The 18,280-nt window shown below is 37.3% G+C and overlaps 1 gene segment (V, D, J or C); it reads left to right on the top strand.

Annotated features, from left to right (window-relative positions):
* The first annotated feature begins 14,526 nt into the window (after positions 1–14,526).
* On the top strand, positions 14,527–15,341 carry LOC131699089 (T cell receptor delta variable 3-like). The segment is given in 2 exon segments: positions 14,527–14,666; positions 14,754–15,341. Coding segments are annotated over 2 exon segments (456 nt in total).
* The last annotated feature ends 2,939 nt before the right edge of the window (positions 15,342–18,280 follow it).

The raw sequence follows: 18,280 nt of genomic DNA on the forward strand, positions 1-18,280 counted from the left end.
CTTTACAACAAAAACCTAGCTCAATGCAAGCTAACTATTACCCAGTTCTATATTTCTGATTCAATGTTATGCCTACAATATATAGCTTTAGAAATATCACAAAAAAAAAACAATGCATGTGTTTACTAAAAAACGAACACACATGATATTGCAAGGACAAAAATACTTGTTTAGTTATGCAAAACTAAACTAAACTAAACTACTCAAGTTGTATCTTTCTCATTTCATGTTTTTGTGTGTGTAAATTTCCACTTACCTGTCAATCGTATTAAAATGAAATCACATCACAAACTAGATATTGTGCACGGGGACACATTCAAATCTACATGAAAACATAAAAGCTCTATTTCTCTTAACAATTGTGTAGGTTATGTTATAAATAATTATAAAGCAATGAAGTGTTCCATTGCAAGGAAATTCATATTTGTATTAAAACATATGAGATTATAGGACTAGTGTAGTCTCTTTTCCAAATATAATCTCATCTGCTGTATTGAAACAGTAAGTAACACTACAACAGAAACGAACATATGTGAAGCTGTTTCCATTGTAAGAGTAATACTACCAAACATATGTTTTCTGTTTCTTTAGCCATAATCAATAAGCACTGCTGTGTTTTCTGTCTCATCACCTGAACAGGTCAGTTTGATCACACAGTAACACTTAAATGTATTTAGATTAATAGCTGGTTCCACAACCTCAGGATAGCACTACCTACTGTTACCCTCAGTAAAGTGGTGCAGATTAATGCTAATGTTACCCTCAGTAAAGCGGTGGAGATTAATGCTAATCCAGGTCTCTGAACCCAGTTGTAATTGTTTAAAATGCCAAATATGTGCCGTAATGGATGACATAAAATAAAATACAAACAAGTAATAATGACCTGGTTCCACAGTGAGTCTCGTACCCTTTCCAAACAGCAGCTTCCCAGCCCCTCCACCAGAATTCACACAGTGCTATACAGAGTTACAAAAACTGCCTCGCTGAGGCTGCAGTGGAATGGATGGGTCCCATTTAACATTGTAGAAAATGAATGATTTCAGGCAGAGATCCAAATAAAGTAAATGTGCATTGACTCCCAATAAACAATGTCCCCTGGTTATCACATATGTACTCATACAAACCCAAATGACATGTAATCAAAACCAAAACCCAATGAACCAACAACACCCCACACACACCAAACAGCTCACCTGTGTGAGCAGATGGGTTTGTAGAACATTATTCATGCCTGATAATGCTTTAAATTAAGTGTCTGTTATTAGACTGTTATAACAATGTACTAGATCATGTGGTTATATTCTAATTACATAGTGAATGTATAATCACATCTCTAAACAATGTAATTATACATATTAGCAACTGCCTACACTGTCCTGTAACTGCACCACCATCTCTTTGCCACGCAGCATCCTAAGTGTCACCTATCCAGCTATTCTAACATTATGAAATAATGATAACACTCAAATTAATCAATCACAGTGTTGAAATGTCCCCAACCTGGAGGAGATTGGGACACCTGGTTAGATAAAGAGACCTTAAAGAACACCAATGAATTAACAACAGTGTCCTCTCTATCGCATATCACGCACAAACACAATAAATTAACAACAAGGCACACTGATTAAATGATCATTTCCATGATAAAATACTTACTTGGCTGGACTAGTAATTTTGTTCCAGAACCAAATGTGAATTTGTTACTTCCCTGATTCACACAACAGTACAATCAATTACAAAAACCTCCGATCACAGTTCAATGCACGTTAATTGTTACCCAGCTCTATAGTTCTGATTCAATTTTATGCCTACAATATATAGCTTTAGAAATAGCACAATGTGTGTATTTATTAAAAAAAACAAACACACTTATTATCGCAAAGATAAAAACACCTATTTAGTTTTTTTTTTCTTTCTCATTTCATGTTTTGTGTGTGTGTGTGTAAATTGCCACTTATCTGTCAAAATCATATTAAAATTAAATCATATCACAAACTAGATATGGTGCATGGGGATACATTAAAATCTACATAAAACCATCAAAGCTTTATTTTTTCCTAAACAATTGTGTAGGTTATGTTATAAATAATTATAAAGCAATGAAGTGTTCCATTGCAAGGCAATTCCTATTTATATTAAAATGTATGAAGTTCTAGGACAAGTGTAGTCCCTTTTCCAAATATAATCTCATCTTCTGTATTGAAACAGTAAGTAACACTACAACAGAAACAAACATATCCGAAGTCGTTTCCATTGTAAGAGTAATACAACCAAACATATGTTTTCTGTTTCTTAACATAATAACTATAAACACTGTTGTGTTTTCTGTCCCATCATCTGAACAGGTCAGTTTGACCACACAGTAACACTCTTACATGCAATTAAAACCAACAGCAAATGTATTTAGATTAATAGCTGGTTCCACAACCTCAGGATAGAACTACCTACTGTTACCCTCAGTAAAGTGCTGCAGATTAATGCTAATCTTACCCTCAGTGAAGTGGTGCAGATTAATGCTGATCCAGGTATCTGAACCCAGTTGTAATTGTTTAAAATACCCAAAATGTGCTGTACTGGATGAAAGAAGTTACCATAAAATGGAGTGCAATTAGAAGAAATGCTGTACAATGGTACCAGCTTTGTGTACTTGGTATTTACTTTTCTATTAAACCATATTGCAGGTAACCACACTGTTTGAGATCTTCCAACTTTCATTTCGTGCCAAATAAATTGAATAGAACACATATTTTTTTAGAACATATAGCAAATGATAAATGTACAGATTCTTATCTGATGGGATAGAATGTAGTTACAAGTACACGGATGCACGCTTAAACTGAGTTAGGAATACTTACTGGGATCAACAAACAGCCGTGTTCCTGCTCCGAACACTAGTTTACCAGTTGAACCACCAGAATCCACACAGTGACTTCTACCATATCAAAAACTACTGTGTACAGGTAGCTGAGTGATATTCTGCTGTGCTCTTAGTAACAGCATTCTTTCTTTCTCTTTCTTATTACATGCATGGATGTTTAACTATTACATTAAGTAAGGGAGTGTGAGTTATTTTGCTTTATACCTTTATACATTATCGAGAGATAAACCTAGCTCTGTGATATAGATAACATGTGGGTTTAACTGCATTAAAGTCCCTGTTTGGATCTGACCCTATAGGGTTATTTCAATAAGTCGATACACTTTGAAACAACATTCTTCCCAATTGATAACTATGCTGCTCCTTTTCTTTTTAACTAAACCAAAACTGTTAATAATTAAAAGGTGTTGTAGTGGTCAATCGGTAAACATATTTCCCCCAGGGGTCTGCATGTTCTACCCATTAAAACAATGTGTACACTGTGCTCTCCCTGGAACCCAGCTGTAATTGTATCCCCCTTCTTAAAGATGCAGATTTCCTTGGCTACCTGCTAATCATGAATTTGATATATTAACACTCCAACACAATACCAATAACAAGTCATTACACTTACTTGGTTCCACAATCAGTCTTGTCCCAGTTCCAAATGTGACTTTATCACTTCCAGCATTCACACAGTAAACTGTCTCATTACAAAAACTCGCAACCCTGCAAAGCTTATGTTCTGGGGTCTATACAAGCTATATAAATAGTTTATCTTGTTTTGTATTATTTTATAATATAGAATACTGGCTAGAGTAGAATAGATTTGTATCTGTAGCACTTTAATTAAATGATATGTTATAATAATGAAGAGGCACCAGTAAGTGTGTTCTGACATTATGAACTCTGATGGAAAGTTATTGTAACAGGCTGTATCTAAAAACTAAACTCTTTCCAGTACAGTATGTCAAGAAACTAGATTACTGAGTGGTGAATGCAGTCTGGTTCGGAGAGTAACAAGGACCTAGCCTGGAATATTGTACTGTAATTACATTAATAAGTATAACCTTATCATAGATATCAATCATATTGCATTTGATAAACTGTTATTGCTGGATAATAACCTTCAACATATTTAATTACTGATGTTTTATAAATGGATCCTTCAACTAAAGTGAGACAGTTTAAACTGTCAGAAGAAGGCACATAGTTGTATTTATTTAACACAAACTAGTTTCATCAATAATACAACACTTTACTTACTAGGCTGCACTGTAAGTCTTGTTCCAGATCCAAATGTCATTTTACCAGCATTGTTATTCACACTGTGAGAAACTCCAGCACAAAAACCCAAGCATGTTTAATGAAAATATACGACAGTGATAGGAGAAACAAACAACGCTTCAAGAAACACATTCCTTTTTAAAATGACTCCGATTATATATATATATATTTCCTAAAAAGCCAACTTCCCAACATTTCGGTTTGTTTAACACACCTTTATCAAGGGACAGTGTGTTTGAAAACCAGCACTGGAGGTTCTACTGGGATTTTGAATCCATGGTAACTGCACTTCTTTATTTCTAATTAAATCTATGAACATGCTTGTGATGTCATTTACTACACAATTAATGATGTAACACTCTACTGTTCATGTGTGTTTAACCCTTCAGGCATAGTGGTAGTGAGTCTATGTATCCTTTATTCTTCCATTGTATATTATCACATTGTGTTTCTTCTGAAACTACACATTTCATTCTTTCATGTTGTTTATTTGTTGTAATGACTATTGGTTCATTTAATTGAATGTTTGATTGTGTTTATTTCTTAGTGTTATTTTATATAATGCTCTACCTGTCCCTCCTGCATATTTTATTTTGTTTACATTTTTGGCAAAATATACCATAAACAAGGTTGCTAGTTTTTCATGACATGGTTTTAATATATACATAAAAAAGAAAAGAAAACTGGACATATTTGATTCAATACATCCCTCAGAAATGTTGTTTTCTCAATTGTCTGGAATAATGTCTTCAAGAAAATTATTACAAGTGATCATTTTACTTGCCTGGTTCTACAAAGAGGTTTGTTTCAGATCCAAACAGTATCTTCCCTGTGCCTCCCGTCACACAGTGACACATGCCACTCTTCAAACCATAGCTATGGTTTTACTAATGGGGTTTTCAAGCTGCTGTACTAGAGGTCAGCACCACGAAGGGTTTATATACAGTGCAGTAAAGATGGTTACCGACTTCCATTATATGATTTAGACAAATATGCACCCATTGATTTGAATGCTATTCAATGACATGAACTGTGCAACAATAACAGAAGCTATAATATAACAACACTTACTGGGGTCCACAGATAGCCTGGTCCCTTTTCCAAGGATCTATGTATCTGTGTTTCCAGAACCCACAGTGATAAAGGACTTGACAAAAACATATGTCAAGCGTGTGAAATGCAAACCTGCTTTTAATACTCCTGATTACTTTATTACTACAATGACAATGATGATGATGACTACTACTACAATCATCATCATCATCATCATCATCATCATCATCATCATCATCATAATAATAATAATAATAATAATAATAATAATAATAAGTAGTACAGGACTAGGGCTGAATGGTTTCCTTTTTCTCAAACTATATACAGTGCCTTGCGAAAGTATTCGGCCCCCTTGAACTTTGCGACCTTTTGCCACATTTCAGGCTTCAAACATAAAGATATGAAACTGTAATTTTTTGTGAAGAATCAACAACAAGTGGGACACAATGATGAAGTGGAACAAAATTTATTGGATATTTCAAACTTTTTTAACAAATAAAAAACTGAAAAATTGGGCGTGCAAAATTATTCAGCCCCTTTACTTTCAGTGCAGCAAACTCTCTCCAGAAGTTCAGTGAGGATCTCTGAATGATCCAATGTTGACCTAAATGACTAATGATGATAAATAGAATCCACCTGTGTGTAATCAAGTCTCCGTATAAATGCACCTGCACTGTGATAGTCTCAGAGGTCCGTTTAAAGCGCAGAGAGCATCATGAAGAACAAGGAACACACCAGGCAGGTCCGAGATACTGTTGTGGAGAAGTTTAAAGCCGGATTTGGATACAAAAAGATTTCCCAAGCTTTAAACATCCCAAGGAGCACTGTGCAAGCGATAATATTGAAATGGAAGGAGTATCAGACCACTGCAAATCTACCAAGACCTGGCCGTCCCTCTAAACTTTCAGCTCATACAAGGAGAAGACTGATCAGAGATGCAGCCAAGAGGCCCATGATCACTCTGGATGAACTGCAGAGATCTACAGCTGAGGTGGGAGACTCTGTCCATAGGACAACAATCAGTCGTATACTGCACAAATCTGGCCTTTATGGAAGAGTGGCAAGAAGAAAGCCATTTCTTAAAGATACCCATAAAAAGTGTTGTTTACAGTTTGCCACAAGCCACCTGGGAGACACACCAAACATGTGGAAGAAGGTGCTCTGGTCAGATGAAACCAAAATCGAACTTTTTGGCAACAATGCAAAATGTTATGTTTGGCGTAAAAGCAACACAGCTCATCACCCTGAACACACCATCCCCACTGTCAAACATGGTGGTGGCAGCATCATGGTTTGGGCCTGCTTTTCTTCAGCAGGGACAGGGAAGATGGTTAAAATTGATGGGAAGATGGATGGAGCCAAATACAGGACCATTCTGGAAGAAAACCTGATGGAGTCTGCAAAAGACCTGAGACTGGGACGGAGATTTGTTTTCCAACAAGACATGATCCAAAACATAAAGCAAAATCTACAATGGAATGGTTCACAAATAAACATATCCAGGTGTTAGAATGGCCAAGTCAAAGTCCAGACCTGAATCCAATCGAGAATCTGTGGAAAGAACTGAAAACTGCTGTTCACAAATGCTCTCCATCCAACCTCACTGAGCTCGAGCTGTTTTGCAAGGAGGAATGGGCAAAAATTTCAGTCTCTTGATGTGCAAAACTGATAGAGACATACCCCAAGCGACTTACAGCTGTAATCGCAGCAAAAGGTGGCGCTACAAAGTATTAACTCTCCCACCTCAGCTGTAGATCTCTGCAGTTCATCCAGAGTGATCATGGGCCTCTTGGCTGCATCTCTGATCAGTCTTCTCCTTGTATGAGCTGAAAGTTTAGAGGGACGGCCAGGTCTTGGTAGATTTGCAGTGGTCTGATACTCCTTCCATTTCAATATTATCGCTTGCACAGTGCTCCTTGGGATGTTTAAAGCTTGGGAAATCTTTTTGTATCCAAATCCGGCTTTAAACTTCTCCACAACAGTATCTCGGACCTGCCTGGTGTGTTCCTTGTTCTTCATGATGCTCTCTGCGCTTTAAACGGACCTCTGAGACTATCACAGTGCAGGTGCATTTATACGGAGACTTGATTACACACAGGTGGATTCTATTTATCATCATTAGTCATTTAGGTCAACATTGGATCATTCAGAGATCCTCACTGAACTTCTGGAGAGAGTTTGCTGCACTGAAAGTAAAGGGGCTGAATAATTTTGCACGCCCAATTTTTCAGTTTTTTATTTGTTAAAAAAGTTTGAAATATCCAATAAATTTTGTTCCACTTCATGATTGTGTCCCACTTGTTGTTGATTCTTCACAAAAAATTACAGTTTCATATCTTTATGTTTGAAGCCTGAAATGTGGCAAAAGGTCGCAAAGTTCAAGGGGGCCGAATACTTTCGCAAGGCACTGTATATATATATATATATATATATATATATATATATATATATATATATATATATATATATATATATATATATATAAATGTTTCAGAGAAGGTTGAATAGTCATACGCTTTATTGGTGTTCTTGTGTAAAACGTTATGCAGTCAACCTTGTCAATCAAACACACTTACAAACACACACTCATGGCTAATCAGGATTGATGAAACCAGTTGTCAATATTCTAAATACCATGTTGCACATGAAACTTACTTGATTCCACCATCAATTGTGTTCCTTTTCCAAATATCAGCTTCCCTGCGTTCCCAGATTCACACAGCAGTAAACAGCATTACAAAAACTACCAGCGCAGAAGATCAACCTTTTCAAGCTGAGAAAAACTCAATATTTTGACGCATTATCATACTCAAATTTTTATTTTGTGTTACTCCGTTTTCATAATTGAGAGTTTCTCTTTTTTAAGATAACATAAAGTATTTAGCTTAAAAGCGTATAATAATGTTATAACATGAAGCTTCAATGTTGTATACTGTTAAAATGTTATTGTAGTAAACTGCTTTTCCTTTTCAATAATTGTCAAAACCTGTTATAACACTTTTATTATTATTATTATTATTATTATTATTATTATTATTATTATTATTAATAATAATAATAATAATAATAATAATAATAATAATAATAATAATAATAATATTATTATTAATGAATCTTGAAACTAAAGTGGGAACTGAAGCAAAGGCTCCCATGCATTGCTCCCAAACGGTACTTAAAGGTCACATAAGTAATGAATATCAATAACGATATGGAATTCAACAAAAGAAAGGAAAGTTTAAAAAAATCCAGTGAACTTACTTGATTCCACAACTAATTCTGTACCAGTTCCAAACATCAGCTTCTCTCCAGTTCCACCAACATTCACACAGCACTTCAGAGCACAACAAAAACTCAACATGGGTGTCCCACCATTCTGATAGCATGCAGCTTTGGTGCTCTGGAGAGTTTTAATGTATAATATAGACATGAGTAAAGGGGGGTCCTATTCCCTAACATAATAAATAGAGGTGTGTTTGTAGCTGGAACACATTGATAATGATAGTTTTCTATTAGGTTTTCTTTTTTGTTACAGCACAGCAGTTATACCAGTGGCTCCTGCTCTTGACACATTTTATTGTACAAACAGTCAAAGAAGGAGACACATGTTGACATGAATGTGTGCCATGAAATTCAACCAAACTGCACTTAAACGAGGTCAGTGTGTATGTACCCAGATTAGAGACAAAGCAGGTGTACAGGTGGCAGTGTGTTACAGATATCATACTGACTGTGCTATGTAGAGTCACAGGGTTCCTTTGATATTGTAGTGAACCCTTGACGTGTTTAACCATGCCTTTACTGAACTACAGGGTTCTATATAATGGGTTCAACGTTCCTATTGGATCAAATGGTTCTATTTAGAACCCTCTGCTATTCATTATGTTATAAGAACGGTTCTGTATAGATCCTAAACACCACAAAGGTTCTAGAGGAACCCTGAAAGAACCAAGCAGTTCTATATAGAAACGCCTAAGAGTTTACAATAGAACAATTGCTATGACAGTATAGCACCACCAGATAGAGTCAGTGGAGTGGACAAAACTGTGTTAAAAACGATGGAAACATTAAGAGGTGAAGGTACCTGCCCTCTTGTTATCACAAGTCCTCATGCATCTCTACAGTGATATCACAAGTCCTCATGTATCTCTACAGTGATATCATAAGTCCTCATGCATCTCTACAGTGATATCACAAGTCCTCATGCATCTCTACAGTGATATCACAAGTCCTCATGCATCTCTACAGTGATATCACAAGCCCTCATGCATCTCTACAGTGATATCACAAGCCCTCATGCATCTCTACAGTGATATCACAAGTCCTCATGCATCTCTACAGTGATATCACAAGTCCGCATGCATCTCTACAGTGATATCACAAGCCCTCATGCATCTCTAGTGATATCACAAGTCATCATACATCTCTACAGTGATATCACAAGTCCTCATGCATCTCTACAGTGATAACAGATGCTGCTGTAGAGACTGGGCAGATTGCACAGGTCAGGCTGGGCAGATTGCCTTCACTGTTCCTATGTTATTTTCTTTTAGTTTCGCTTTTATCTCCGCCTCGCTCTCTCCGCACCTACAACACCCACCTCGAGCTAGAGAGCTGCAGGCTTTTTATAACAGGTGACCATCTCCCGATTAGCAACAAATTAAATCACTTAATTCGGGAGATGGCAACCTTCTGCACAAGTTTTTAAATATTGCGTGGATGGGGCTTCCCATCCACGCTACTAAATAATAACACACATTCGGCTACGCCGTCCTAAATACATAAATAATAAATCCCGCGGCGCTCGCCGACATACATTTAAATACAATAAAAATAAATAAACAATACAAAACAATCTGCACAGGGGTGGAGGGGGAGACCCCGATCTAAAAATAAACAAACAATACCATTAAACAGCAGGGCTTTTCTTCCGCCCTGCTACAGCCATCTTAGTGGGTTTTAATGTAACTTTAAAACTGCTGCTTTTGTATTGTAGCGTCGGGCCTCGCAGTACGCCGAATGGGACTTTTGGGGTGCTACACTGGTGGGGACCGGAACTATTTCTTCCCTTGTAAATAAGTGTATTTCTGTGTGTGTGTGCTGTCCTGTCTTCCCGGCCGTTTGTGTGTGTCACCGTGCGTGAGTTTGTGAGTGGAAGCATGTTTCGTGTCTAGACAGTGCTGGCGTGCTGCCTAGGGTGTCACGTGCACAGTGCAGCTGAATGAGAGAGGGGTCTGTCTTGGCTGCACTGTGATTTGTGTTAGTTTCTGCCAGTCAGCTGCTTGTACAGGACCGAGGGTCTGAGCGATCAGTCAGTGTGTATGTAAATGTACCCTTGTGTGTGGGAGCCAATAGGGTTCGGTGGGGGGGGTGGGGGGGGGGGGGTGATCTCTATTTAGGAGCTGCCTGCGAGCAACTCGGGGTTGTGTTGTGTGTTGTGTGGTTGGCACAACTGAGCTACGTATCCTGTTTCTAAAAAGAGCGTCCTTTTGCCTGCCGTTCCTGTTTAAATAAAAATAGCAGTTTTAACTGCTTTGAGCTGCATCCTGAGTTGCCTTCCCTTATTCCACTGTGAACCAGATATGCCTCCGCTACAGTGTTATTATTATGTGTATACTGTTATTTAAATCTGTTATTTAATTGGTCTGACTGTGGCAGTTGGGTATGTGTCACATGCTATACAAATGTATTGTGTTTTTTTTTCTTTTTTCTGCTATGTACTGTACAGTGCTTTGCAATAGTTTTATATAAAAAGCGCTATATAAATGCAATAAATAAATATTACAGTACTATATGATTGACCATACATACACACTTCCCCTCATGTTGCCCTGCATGCAGTTCTCCACCCAAGAAAAACTGACACACTAGACACTGATCATGGCAGTGGAATTCATAGAGGTACAGTGTGATGTTGGTGCCACTATTATGCATTTGTTTCCTACTAGACCTGCATAAAGTGCCCAGATATACACAACCCCCAACACACTGGCATGGCAGTAGATCTCATACATCTAGTGGACCATGATGATGGATGTCTCTTGTGTTATCTGCAGAGAGTTGTATGTTGTTTCTCTTAACTGAGGATGGCTGTCTGTGGTTGCTTGTGTTGCCTTGCCCCTTCCACTGCTTGTAAAAACCCTAACATCGCATTTCACTGCTTTTGCTATTTTAATATCAACCATAATTGATGCATTAACTAAGTTTTTTGCAAAGAATGTCCTTCCTTTTTGAGAATATATTCACAGCTAGAAAGTCTGTATATTCTATTATAGAACACACAAAAACGGACTATATTTGATTAATAACTCAAATTACTTAATATTGAAACATATTATTAGCTTCAAATTAGTCATAAAATGTAATGTGGAGATTTTGTTTAGACAGCTATTTTCACCAGAACAGTTGCTTTTTCCGTGAGACGACTGGTGAAAAAAGATTTTAAAAGATAAAATAAACCAATTTCTCACTCAAAAAATGAAAAGACAATGTTCCAGTCAATCTTATGGAGTCCATATGGTTTACTAAAGATATATGATTTTCAGGCTTTTTTTTTTCTTAACTGAAAACAAAATGTCCACCTCATATATATATATATATATATATATATATATATATATATATATATATATATATATATATATATATATATATTCTGAAGAAAGAAAATTAAACACTCGCGAAAAAAGTATATTTTGTCGTGAGGTCAATTCCTTTTTCGAGATCACACGTCTAACTGCAAGAGCAGTACTGAGCATGCTCAGAACCCCTATCACTCAGGAAAAGAGTCATATTTTTCCACCAAACCAGAAAAAGGCACTATAAAAGGTCCTAGTTTTACAGAAATTGAACCCCAAATATAACGGTCTGACGTCAGTGTTGTCTGACGTGATTTGCGACCTTTCCATTGCACTAAATAGGGAGACAGGGAATATATAGTTCAGCACACACGGGTCACATCTGCGTTTCTGTGTGGATTAAAACTGGTAATCAGTGTTAATATTTTTTGTGTTTCTGCATTCAACACTGGGGAAACTAATAATCTTTTTTTTTTTTTTTTTTAATTTAGGAAATACGATTTTCATTTCCCCCCTCTCAATTTTGTTGTTATGGTAGGGTCCGGAGTTCAATTATATTGTTCCGTTCCACAAACAAATTTATGTTGCTGTCGGTATTAAAACTGTTAACTTCACTATGCTTTTAAATAACAAAACGTGAAAAATGAAAGTGACCCTGTGTATAATGCTACTTATTATACAATTAAGATAGAATTATACTAGTGTGGACACAACCTCTATCATGTACAGGTAGTGGCCAAAAAAATGGACACCAAGTATTTTGAAAGCAAGGGCTTCCACACAGGTGTGGCTCATGCATTAATTAAGCAAATAACATCCCAGCATGCTTAGGGTCATGTATAATAATGCTGGACAGGCCTGGTTGCATATAATTATGGCTAGCATGGCTGCAAGAGGAGACCTCAGTGACTTTAAAAGAGGGGTGATTGTTGGGGCGCATTTGGCAGGAGCTTCAGTGACCAAGTCAGTTCAACTTGCTGATGTTTCATGAGCAACGGTGTCTAAGGTGTTGTCATAAGAACATAAGAAAATAAGAAAGTTTACAAACGAGAGGAGGCCATTCGACCCATCTTGCTTGTTTGGTTATTAGTAGCTTATTGATCACAGAATCTCATCAAGCAGCTTCTTGAAGGATACCAGGGTGTCAGCTTCAACAACATCACTGGGGAGATGGTTCCAGACACTCACGATTCTCTGTGTAAAAAAGTGCCTCCTATTTTCTGTTCTGAATGCCCTTTATCTAATCTCCATTTGTGACCCCTGGTCCTTGTTTCTTTTTTCAGGTCGAAAAAGTCTCCTGGGTCAACATTGTCAATACCTTATAGAATTTTGAATGCTTGAATCAGATCATCACGTAGTCTTCTTTGTTCAAGACTGAATAGATTCCATTTTTTTAGACGGTCTGCATATGACATGCCTTTTAAATTCTGGTTGCTCTTCTTCGCACTCTTTCTAGAGCAGCAATATCCTTTTTGTAACGAGGTGACCAGAATTAAACACAATATTCTAAATGAGGTCTTACTAATGCATTGTAAAGTTTTAACATTACTTCCCTTGATTTCAATTCAACACTTTTCACAATATATCCGAGCATCTTGCTGGCCTTTTTTATAGATTCCCCACATTGTCTAGATGAAGACATTTTTGAGTCAACATAAACTGCTAGGTCTTTTTCATAGATTCCTTCTTCAATTTCAGTATCTCCCATATAATATTTATAATGCACATTTGTATTGCCTGCATGCAGTACTTTACACTTTTCTCTATTAAATGCCATTTGCCATGTGTCTGCCCAGCTCTGAATGCTGACTAGATCATTTTGAATGACCTTTGCTGCTGCAACAGTGTTTGCCACTCCTCCTATTTTTGTGTCGTCTGCAAATTTAACAAGTTTGCTTACTATATCAGAATCTAAATCATTAATGTATAATAGGAATAGCAGAGGACCTAATAGTGATTCCTGTGGTACTCCACTGGTTACCTCACTCCATTTTGAGGTTTCTCCTCTAATCAGTACTTTCTGTTTTCTACATGTTAACCACTCCCTAATCCACGTGCATGCATTTCCTTGAATCCCTACTGCTTTCAGTTTGAGAATTAATCTTTTATGCGGGATTTTGTCAAAAGCTTTCTGGAAATCTATATAAACCATGTCGTATGCTTTGCAATTATCCATTGTCGATGTTGCATCCTCAAAAAAATCATGCAGGTTAGTTAGACACGATCTCCCTTTCCTAAAACCATGCTGACTGTCTCCCAGGATACTGTTAAACGTAGATAATCTCCCGGACCATTTAAAAATAAAAAGGGTCTCCCTATATCTTGAAATAACTTGCAATATGCTGTATTACCAATAGATGGCACACTTAACGCATGCTCAATCTTTTGAAAAAAATGAAGGGAAGACTACAGAATAAATTGTGATTTCGGAGTATATCGGCCAGAGAACATATTGATTGAAGCACACGGATGTAGGAATGTATAGCAGTTCAATTCATCTTGCCATATTTCTGCTACATGCAGTAATAATTAATAATAATAATAATAATAATAATAATAATAATAATAATAATAATAATAATAATAATAATAATAATAATAATAATAGTATTGTAGTTGTAGTTGTTGTCTACACTTTCGATATCAGTGGAATCTGCAAACCCACGTGTATCACAGTAAAGGGGAGGTGTGTGGTTGTTAATACTTCGTGTAAATGCCTGTGCTTTAACACCAGCTTTGACTCAGAAAAGCACAACGCCGCAGATCACAGCCCGGAAAGTACACCCATAAGTGAACCATAAAGAACATTCAAAACGTGTTGAAGACTTATTGTATTTGGGAGATGGGTCCAGTCGCAACGCTGTTATTTAATGTGGCTTTCCTGCTCCTCCTTAGTAAGTTTCATAGAAAAAAAATACAAAACAATACATACACAGTAATAATGTTTCTCAGATCATTATTCAACCCTTGTTTTTTTACAGGCTCTTCCAATGCTAATTCTGTAACCCAACCCTCCGCGTCGCTTGATGTGTCTGTAGGTGGAAAGGTAACAATACCGTGCATTTATTCCACTAGCTACTCGAATCCAGATCTTTACTGGTACCACCAGAAGCCAGACGGGGGGCTCCAGTTTATCCTCTACAGAGATAACAGCAGAAAGGAAGAAGCGGAATTTGCTAAGGAAAGATTTTCCGCACCGCAAGCTAGCCCGAGTTACACATTCCCCCTGACCATATCGGGGGCTGTCTTCAGTGACTCGGCTCTGTATTTCTGCACACTCAGACGCACAGTGATCCAGGATCATGAAGCCTTCGAACAAGAACTACTGGGGCGAGGTGTCAGTCGATATGCACTGCCTTCTCAGTGTCGAAATAAGTTTTCGTAAAAATAAGGTTTAAATGTATTTCTTTATTCTATATATATCTTGAATGATAAATGTTGGTACAGGTTATATTACGTATGGTTTAAGACCATTGGAAAGTACTCACATGGCAATCCTGATTGAGAGATTTATTTAGGTTAGTGAAGTTAGCGAGCGGTTCGCAGTTCGCTATTCCAGCTCACTTAATCCAGCTCACTATTCTAGTCTACAGTTCGCTATTCCAGTTTGGTATTTGTTTTTCCAGCTTGCTGTTGATTTTTACAGCTTGCTATTCTTTTTTTTTTTTTTTTTTTTTTTTTTTTTGCTTTTTTACAAATACAAAAACATGGATGTGGAGTTTTAGCGAGGTTTGATGTTTGCTTTTTTAACTGTAGACAAAGAAACAGAAAAACGAAAAGTACAAACAATATTTCATTTTTCCAATTTCTGAAAACGGTGAAAAAAAAAAATGAGGGTGAAGTCGAAAATCCAACACATTTAACTTTTCTCACCGGCAAGTCTTAACTTTCAAGCAAAATTAATGAGATGATATGTGCCTTTTACTGCGATAAAGCACTGTAAAATGAATCTATGCTGCAAATATTAAGAACACGTGATTTTGATTAAGTTGACAATTATTGTGTCCAAAAATAAATATAAATTGTGGAAATGATGAGCGGCTCCTAACTCCAATCTGTCTCCTCTGTGAACCTCTGCTGTTTCCACACCAGACAGGCAATGGGAAGGCTCCCTGTCTGCTTGCAGGATTCACGAGCTTTCCTATTAGCTGAATGCACAGGCTTTAAAAGCACCAATAAACTACCCACCATCTGCAGCCCCCGATCAGAAAAGACACATCTAGGATAATAATATAACAAATATATAATATATTATCCTTGCTCTAGGGGAGCCTTTTTGGGTTCGCCCCTGCCCACATCACCAACAGAACGCAGTTCCCACCGGGGTATTTACACTGCCTACTTCCTGACCATCTTACTATATCTGTGCCACCTATAGGGGCACTGCAGTGAATAGCGAACTGAATAGCTTTCTCGCCTTTTGGACCTACTTCCCGACCACCAGACTTTATACGTGAGATGGACTCGAGGTGACCTACATTTCGGTACCATTCATATTGCTGTGCCACCTATAGGGGCGCTGTGACGAATAGCTAACTGGCTTTTTTTCTGTTAGAATGTAAAACTAATGACTTACTTAAAAGTTATTAAATTAAAATCCTCTATCAAGTCGTTATATACAAACACCTCTATGACGTTTTTAATTTTTTTTATTCTCATATCAAAATAATGTGCCAGAGCCCTGGGGGGTGGGAGTATTGGAACAGTAACACAGGGACCCAATTACCACGTGAATTACACACAGTCCTAAGTACACAAACCTTATGTAACCGTCAGCCCAATTTTGGATTACACATAAGAACATAAGAAATTATAGAACGAGAAAAGGGCACTCGGCCCGCCTATGCTGGCTTGTTTAATGCAAGTATGGTCCGTTAGCACTTAGGAGAGGGAACCCCCCCCCCCCCCCCAACAATTTCGTTAGTAGAGGAAATTAAACCTCTGGGAATCCCTGGCTAAGTGGACCGCCCTTCCTCCTGGTGGCTAGCTAAATGTCTTATTATGATCTGAGAGAGGGTTATACAGTATTGTTCATGACAGCATCCAGTCTATTCTTGAAGGGTCCGATAGTCTCTGCTTCAACAACTCTGTCCGGCAGCCTGTTCCAATGGTTCACCACCCTTTCTGTGAAAAAACTCCTTCTCCTCTCGGTTCTGAATATGTCCTTCTTCAGCTTCCACCTGTGACCCCTGGTTCTGTTTTCTGTTTTCTGTGACCTGTGAAAAATTCTCAGCAGTTACTTTGTTAAACCCCTTGGCAATTTTAAATACCTCTATTAAATCACCTCTGGCTCCTTTCTAGGCTATACAGATTTAGCTCTTTCAGTCTATCTTCATATGACATGCCCTTCAATCCTGGAATTAATCATGTTACTCTCCTCTGTACTCTCTCCAATGCCTCAGTGTCTTTTTTTATGATAAGGGGACCAGAACTGGACACAATATTCTAGGTGTGGTCATACCAGTGCATTGTATAATTTTAATATAACTTTTCTTGATTTGAATTAAACTGTCTTGGCTATAGAACCTAGCATTCTATTTGCCTTGTTTATAGCTTCTCCACACTGTCTACTTGGCTTAAAAGATTCATCCACTACTACCGCAAGTTCTTTTCATACATAGCCTCCTCTATTTCATTACTATTCATGCTGTACTTGCCTCTAATGTTTTTTCGTCCATACACTACAATTAGCGATCAAGGCAGGTTTAAGTCTTCCTGACATCTCCAAAGCAGTAGAGTTTGAGTAAAGATCGATACGGACAGTTTCCTACACGCTGGAAAAAAAAAAAAAAAAAAACTTATTTTGTTTATAAGTTTAATGCCAGCAATAATATTGTGTTTCTTATATGAAAGGCTTTGATTTAGTTACCCACGTTAAAAAAATCACCAGGGTAAGTTTATTTTATTATTATTTTCTATGGTAGGCTATGCTATTGCATCAGAACAGAATATGAGTGTTGCTGTTGTTTACTGAAACACATAAGCATGTAATGTTTGTCACCTGTTTTGTATTGTCTTGATAATTTTAATTAATCAAGTAAATTAGTTGCTTGTTAGGAGGGGAAATAAAGGTATAGGAGAAATGGGAGGAGGGGGTTGCGATGCGAAACGGGAGCGCTGAGTTAAGCGCCGCTCGAGAAGGAAAGAAAGAAAGAAAGAAAGAAAGGGGGTCGAGAGGTTTTTTTTGTAGTATAGTACGCCACCGATTTTGGAAAGTTAAACCTGGACGCTTGTGGTTTTGAAGGCGTATGTAGTATCGAAAGCGAACTTGACCTGAATTGGCTGTTTCAACTTACTGCAGATGACGTGCAGGTTCACCGACCAAACTAAGTAAGACAAAACCTTCTTCCTTTTAGCGGTTGTGATATTTTCCCCTCGAATAGTACAGCATGTAAATTATATTTTAAATATTAATTATAATTGTTAGTTTAATGGGGTGGGACATTAGAACTGAAGGATTACGTTATAAAGTATTATTGCAGTCTGCTTGTAGTATGTTATTGAAATC

Source organism: Acipenser ruthenus, chromosome 21 (genome assembly GCF_902713425.1).
Source record: "Acipenser ruthenus chromosome 21, fAciRut3.2 maternal haplotype, whole genome shotgun sequence".
Lineage (NCBI taxonomy): Eukaryota > Metazoa > Chordata > Actinopteri > Acipenseriformes > Acipenseridae > Acipenser > Acipenser ruthenus.